The 7,500-nt window shown below is 31.1% G+C and overlaps 1 protein-coding gene across 1 annotated transcript in view; it reads left to right on the top strand.

Moving 5' to 3' along the window:
* LOC136079122 (uncharacterized) overlaps positions 1 to 7,500 on the top strand; it is a 146,052-nt gene that overhangs the window by 137,579 nt on the left and 973 nt on the right. Inside the window, exons 22-23 of the mRNA XM_065794839.1 lie at positions 6,979 to 7,045; positions 7,489 to 7,500. The exon at positions 7,489 to 7,500 is cut by the window's right edge and continues 135 nt beyond it. Of these exons, the coding sequence (XP_065650911.1) occupies positions 6,979 to 7,045; positions 7,489 to 7,500 (79 nt within the window). The remainder of the gene's footprint in view (positions 1 to 6,978; positions 7,046 to 7,488) is intronic.

Genomic DNA, 7,500 nt, shown 5'->3' with positions numbered 1-7,500 from the left:
CTGGTACTCAAATGAAGCGCAATTATATAAAAATTTCAAAAATATTATTCATTTTGAAAAATAAATTTGAAATTTAAAGTTATTTATCACAATTATCATAAAAAATTCACTTATTTCATTTTTTGCTAAAAAACAAGATTTTTACGTAGTAAAACCTAAAATAACTTTATAATTTCAAAATGAATGTTATTTTTGAAATTTTTATATAATTTCGCTTCATTTGAGTACCAGGTTGACCTATTTTCGAGAAACTTTTTTTTTTTTTATATTAGGGACCCGTTAAATATTAAAGGGTTTTGGGGGACCTCTAAAAATATTTTTTATTCAACAAAATTTTAAACCTAGTGTTTTTGTATTATATAGAACACATTTAAAGGGTGGGAGCAGATTTTTTTCAAAAAAATTGTTTTTAGGGCCACCCTAATATATATGTTTATTTATATATAGAGAGAGTTAAATTAGCTTAAATTTTCAATATTTTCTACTAATTTATATATATATATATATATATATATATATATATATATATATAAATATATATATATATATATATATATACATATATATATATACATATATATATATATATATATATATATATATATATATATATATATATATATATATATATATATATATATATATATATATCGATATCTTCATTTGAATGATAACACTAAGGCGTAAATCGTGTCCGTAAACTTCATCGCAAACCGCCAATATATCGTTGATACTTCTCTCAACATCATGCGAGTGGCATCACGCCTGCTAATTTTCCTTTGGAAGTTCTTTGACCAGTAGATTTCCCATCCATATCTTCTATCAGTTTTCTCAAAGACAATTCATTTGTATGCAGAATCAAACTAACCATTGATGTGGTCTTTGTAGATATTGTTCAATTTTTCGGATTATGCTATTACTTTTTCATACATTAACAATGGTTCCATCGCAAACGAGCGCTCTTAAGATTGTTTCTGATTTAGTACTTCTAACAACCAATAAATTTTTTTTTGAGATGTCGCAGATCTGCCTGATACTGGAATAACATGTTCGACAACCAAAGCATAATGTTCTTTTTTTAACTTACGTCGAGTCGATCCTACACGTGTAAGAGTATTATCAATCTTACCATCAAATCCAAGACAAACTATTTCTTGATTTTCCTCTGCATGACTCACAATTGACTTCTTCCGATATGCAGATCTTTGACGGTGTAGTTTGCTGGGATGTATAGCGTTTTCAGGAAAAAGAAATACGAGGTCTTTCAAGGCAGAATTCACAATTAAACAGGCATCTCGATTGCAACTTTTGAAGCAATCAATAGTTTTACACAGTTCTAGATAATGATTTCTGTTTTATGCACATCTGCTGTCATCACTATCACTGGTTTCCTCGTCTGTTATATCTGAATTGTCTATGGAGCTCCCACCAGTGTCTTGACTTTCTGAACTCTTTTCTGAACTCTCATATTAACATTATCAAAATCTTAAAAAGTAGAATCGCATTCAACGGTTTTCAATTTCGTTTTCTCTAGTAACATTGCCGCTTTCCTTTTTCTTTCTTCTGACTTTTGAAGTTTACCTGTCACCACTGGATCGATATCTCCAATCACCATTTATTTGGTAGCGTTTTGGTCAACCCAGAAATTCCACTCAAAATGAGGAATCTTTCTGTCGACTGGAAATTTACAATCTGCTCTATTTGCAATTCCAGCACTGACGCACTTACATGGACAAGCGTTAAACAAATTGCCTAAACTTGACAATATCTTTTGATATGTCTTAGAAGTTCGGTTTGCATCAGGATATTTTCGTGGATCATTTCCTTTGTCAATTAGCCGTTTCACCTTTTTCATTACGCTATCGAACGCAATCGTAGGTATGCTAGCTGTGTTTATAGATCTAATCAATTCAGTCGCGACAGTTCTCACAAAGTCAATAACAGATTGGCACTGCTGTTTCTGGTGAAAATAATATGCACAGAAAACGTCTTCACACGTCGGGAGCATATTTTTTTTCAGTTTCTTTGGAAAACCGAACACTGAGTACCGACTTGTGCTTCTTGTGCTACAGCTAGCCGTATCTAACTTGCTTCTGCCAAGTTAGTTCACAAATTTTTTCAACACAAATTAGATCCAAATTTTCAACATCTACAAAACAAATGATATCGAAACTAACATTTATTATTACTACCAACAGGTTTCAATACATACAAGTCATTAGTTAGCCATTCAGAATCACAAATAACACAAAACATAATATTGTACTATGGTAAATATTTTACAATATTTCGTTCAAAGTTGCGATATATATATATATATATATATATATATATATATATATATATATATATATATAAGATATATATATATATATATATATATATATATATATATATATATATATATATATATATATATATATATATTAGGGTGGTTCTAAAAACAACTTTTTTTGAAAATGACTGCTGGCACCCCCTAAATATGTTGTGTATAATAAAAAAAATGCTGGATTTGTAAAGTTTTTGAATATAAAATAGTTAAAGGGGTTGCTACTGACCCTCGAACATTAAATAGGTCACTAATATTATTAAAAAAAAAGTTTTTCAAAAGTATGTCATGCTGGGTCTCAAATGAAGCGAAGTTATATAAAAGTTTCAAAAGTATGAATCATTTTTTGAAAAAATATTAATAAAAACAATTATAATTGAAAAATCTTGTTAAATACCCTATTTTTTGATTTTAGTTAAAAAACGTTAATTTCTGTTCACTAAAATCTAAAATAATCAAATTTTAATAAAATAATCCATATTTTTGAAATTTTTATATAATTTCGCTTCATTTGAGATTGTATAAATAATATAACATTTGCTAACAACTTCAAAGGAGATAACTTCAAAACTGCAACCCCATAATTCACTAGTATTATTGCGTCAAGACACAGATTTTCTGCCGCTATCAAATCAAACTTCATCAAAATCTTTCCAAGGACAAAAAACTTAAATTCAAATTGATATGCTGGACTGGATAAACCAGCTAACCGCTCTTGTCTTAGAACTTTGGGGAGATTTCAGCTCTCTGAAAATCCAGGCAACAATAAACAAAGAGACGATTACAGCTCTAAAACAAAATTTATCTTCAAAAAGAAATAACCATCCTGTAACAAGCGGAACCAACAAGCAGAAGATTTACAAACTCAGTCATCCTAGCGGACATCGTAAAATGGGGCACAAAAATAACAGACAAAGATAAAGCCATAGTTGTACAAGTCACTCGAGAACTAATTTCTCGAGAACAATTTATTCCGCAACTAACTCGAGAACAATTTATTCCGCAATTTCATCACCAAACATCATCTTGATCGCGGCAGCAAGAAAACAATGCCACCATCAACTAAGTTCGCTACATGACACCACAAACTTGTAACCAATAATAACTCGATGATAAGATGTATATACACTAATGCAACATCGCTAAATGCAAACAAACTCAACGAAATCACAGCAAATGTCTTAGTCAACTGCCCCTACATATTTTTAGTAAGTGAAACATGGTTCACAACCCGATTAGTCCCAGATCTGGACGGTTACAATGTGTTTCGTTAAGATAGAGAGGGTTACCATGGACGAGTCGCAATTTATGTAAGCAAAGACCTACCATCTGTTAAAATTGATTACAACGAATTGATAGACACAAATTGCGGGCAAATTTGGCGTTCGTTAAACATAAACAATGAAAATATTCTCATAGGGTGTTTTTATCGACGACCGTCTACCTCAAGATATACAAATGATCTGTCAACTGATACTGCAACTAGAAGAAGCATTAATAACTCAAAGCTACTTGTTGACACTAAACAATTCATCTCAACACTCATCTGCGATGATTTTAACTTCCCAAATGTGAAACGGTTTAATAATGGTATCGTGTGTGTAACTAGCCCTGAAAACAAACCATCTGTAAAATTCATTGATATGCTCGACGACAGTTCCCTCTCTCAACTTGTTAACTTTCCACATTCATATAAGCAAATGGACAATATAAAACCACTCTTGACTATGTGATATATGACGATGTAAATCGAATAAAAAATCTACAATCGGACTCGCCACTTGGAACAACTAAACAAGCTCATTTAGTAATCAAATGGACTTTTCTAGTTGCCCCAAAACCTAGCCTTTTCAAGCAACAAACTTAATTACTACAAAGGCGACTACAAATCAATAACAAAAGAGCTAGAAAAAATCGAATGGAAAAACTTCCTTGATAACTCAACCGCAAATGAAAGCTATGATAAACTACTTAACTTATACTTTGATCTATTTGAAAAATTCGTTCCTAAAAAAAGAACAAATTTAACTACTAAAAGAGCGCCATGGGTGACCAATGAAATAAAAAAATTATCTCAACTTAAGTTAAGGCTGTGGAATCAAAACGTAGTCTCAAAATGAAAAAAAACCGAACTTGTAAAGGAACACCGCAATGCAAGTAGATATATAAAAAAGCATCAAAAAAAGCAAGAAAAAAATACGAGTTAAATTTAGCAGACGACGAAAAAAAAATCCGAAAAAACTCTTTTTACATATAATCAGGAAATTAACAATATCTACTTCAATACAAGCCTTCAAACCTGACATCGGTGAACTAAAAAACAATAAAAAGGACATATATATTAAATTACCATTTCGAGTTCCTATTTAGTAAAAAATATGACGTACAAATTAACGCAATCGACCATACAAAAAATAAGAGGATAGACAACATAAACATCACGGCGGACAAAGTACAAAGTTTATTACTTCAAATTGATGGAAACAAATCGCAAGGAGCAAATAGCGTTCACCCATTCGTTCTAAAGGTACTCGCCACCGAACTCGCCAAATCACTATGGATCATATTTAATGTATATTTGCGTTCAGGAGAAATACCAACAGCAGGGTTAGACGCAAACGTAACGCTGATATTTAAAAAAGGAAGCGTAACAGATCCGGGAAACTAAAGACCAATCAGCTTGACTTTGATCCCATGCAAAAATATAGCGAATATAGTAAGGAATGAACTTATCAACTACTTCACAAAAAACAACCTTTTTTGTAGCGAACAACATAGTTTTGTCCCGAATAAATCATGAAAAACAAATCTTCTGGAAACTATGGACCTAGCAACCAAAACAAATTCAAAAAAATACCACTAGATATCGTTTTTCTCGAATTTTCACGTGCATTTGATTTCGTACAGCATACTAGCCTTATTAAAAAACTGAGCGAATATGGAAAAACAGGTCAACTGCTTGCATGAATTCGCTCATTTTTGACAAATCAACGACAACAAATTGTTCTAGGCGACACAACATCAGGATGGGCACCAGTGTTTAGCGGTGTTTTCCAAAGATCCGTGCTAGCACCAATTATAATTGCCATTTTCATTAACGACCTCCCAGACAACATTAACTCTTGCTGCAAAATTTTTGCGGACGACACCAAATTAATAGCACCAATCCGGTCAGGAAACGAATAGCTTGACACCAAAAGCGTGCCAAATGACATCAAGAAGATAAGTGATTGGTGCTGCACTTGGCAAATTCAACTAAATCTTAGTAAATCGAAATTGATGCACATTGGACGAGCAAACAATTTAGCGACATACACTATGCTAGATCCACTATCAGGCGCAAAAAGAGATCTAACAACAACGATGATAGAAATAGACCTTGAAGTCACAATAAGTTAAGATCTTAAGCCACATAAACAAGTCCATAAACCCGCATCAATCGCAAATAAATTTCTTGGGTTATTAAAAAATACGTTTATATCGCGAGATCCAGCACGATGGAAAAAACTCTGTACAACATAAGTCAGACCACATTTAATAAACCCACACACACAGTTAATAAACCCACACACACATAAACCCAAACATAAACCCACACATAAACACACACATAAACACGCACATAAACCCACACATAAACACACACATAAACCCACATTTAATAAACCCACACACAGTTACAAGAGTAACTAAAGAAAGCGCAACAATTATAGAAAAACTTTAATACTCTTTTATCAGATTTAAATTGGGATGAATTCCTTGATATTGAACACACAGATAAGGCATAAGATAAGTTTATTGATAAATTACAACAACATTTCAATACGGCTTTTCCTGTAGTGACATAATATGTGAAAAATAAAACTATTAAATCCATGGATAACGCCTAGAATTATGAAGTCGGCAAAAAAAAGCAACATCTTTTTAAAAACTTTTAATAATGAAACTAATTACAAACATTATAAACGTGTTTTTGAGATGGTTATTAAAAAGTCAAAAAAGTATAACTCTACCTAGCATTTAATAAAACATCCAAAATGATCCAAAAAATACCTGGATCATTTTTATGTTTTATTAAAACATAATTAGGGAAGTAATTGGCACAAAACAAACTGACAGAAATTGTCTTCCTATAAATCTAAACATTGAAAATAAAACACAAATAAATCTTTAATTGCTGAAACACTTAATCAATATTTTGACAGTGCAGATTTCACTGTAGTGTCGAAAAAATAAATTACTGAAGTAAACTTTGAGTCATATTTTACTCCTAATAAGACCTCTAAGATGGATAATTATAAAATTAATGAAAAAGAACTCAATAATGCAGTATATCATTTAAAACTAAACAAAAGTGTGGGGTATGATAACATTAGTAGTATTGTAACTAAAAAATCAATAAAATACTTAGCAATCCCTTTTTTACATATTTTAAATCTATCTTTAAAACTAGGTATTTATCGGGAGAAACTTAAAGTTGCGAGGGTTACACCTATTTTCAATCAGGAGACTTTTCTAATCCTGAAAATTACAGACCAATTTAAATTCTACCTTGTTCCTCTAAAATCTTAGACCGAATTATGTATTACCGAGTTTTAACTTTTCTAAATATAAATAATATTCTATATAATAAACAGTTTGCATTTTAGCCAGGGTATTTAATTGAACATGCCATTAATAATATTGTTCACGATATATTTAAAGCATTTGACAAAAGTAAGTTAACCCTCGGAGTTTTATAGATCTTTGCAAAGCCTTTGATAAAGTAGACCATAGCATTTTTATAGAAAAACTTGAAAGTTATGGAACTAAAAGCACATATTTAGAATGGCTCAAAAGTTATCTAAGCAACAGAAAACAAAACATAGTACACGAAGAAGGAAAAACGGATTACTTGACTCTACCTGGTCTCCAAGGCTGACTTGGTTTACTTTTATTTCTTATTTATGTAAATGATTTCCATTAGTTTTCAAACATTTTAAATTCAGTTTTATTTGCTGATGACACAAATTTATTTTATTCTAATGGAAATGTCAGCTTATTATTTAACATAGTAACCAAGGAATTTTTAAATCTAGCGGAATGGTTTAAGGCAAACAAGCTGTCCTTACATTTAAATAAAACTAAGTATATTTTTTTTCATAAACTTCACAATAAAGAAAATATTCCAT

The sequence above is a fragment of the Hydra vulgaris genome, chromosome 04 (genome assembly GCF_038396675.1).
Source record: "Hydra vulgaris chromosome 04, alternate assembly HydraT2T_AEP".
NCBI classification, from domain to species: Eukaryota; Metazoa; Cnidaria; class Hydrozoa; order Anthoathecata; family Hydridae; genus Hydra; species Hydra vulgaris.
Note: the sequence above shows the minus strand (reverse complement) of the source record. Positions and strands in the feature narration are given on the sequence as shown.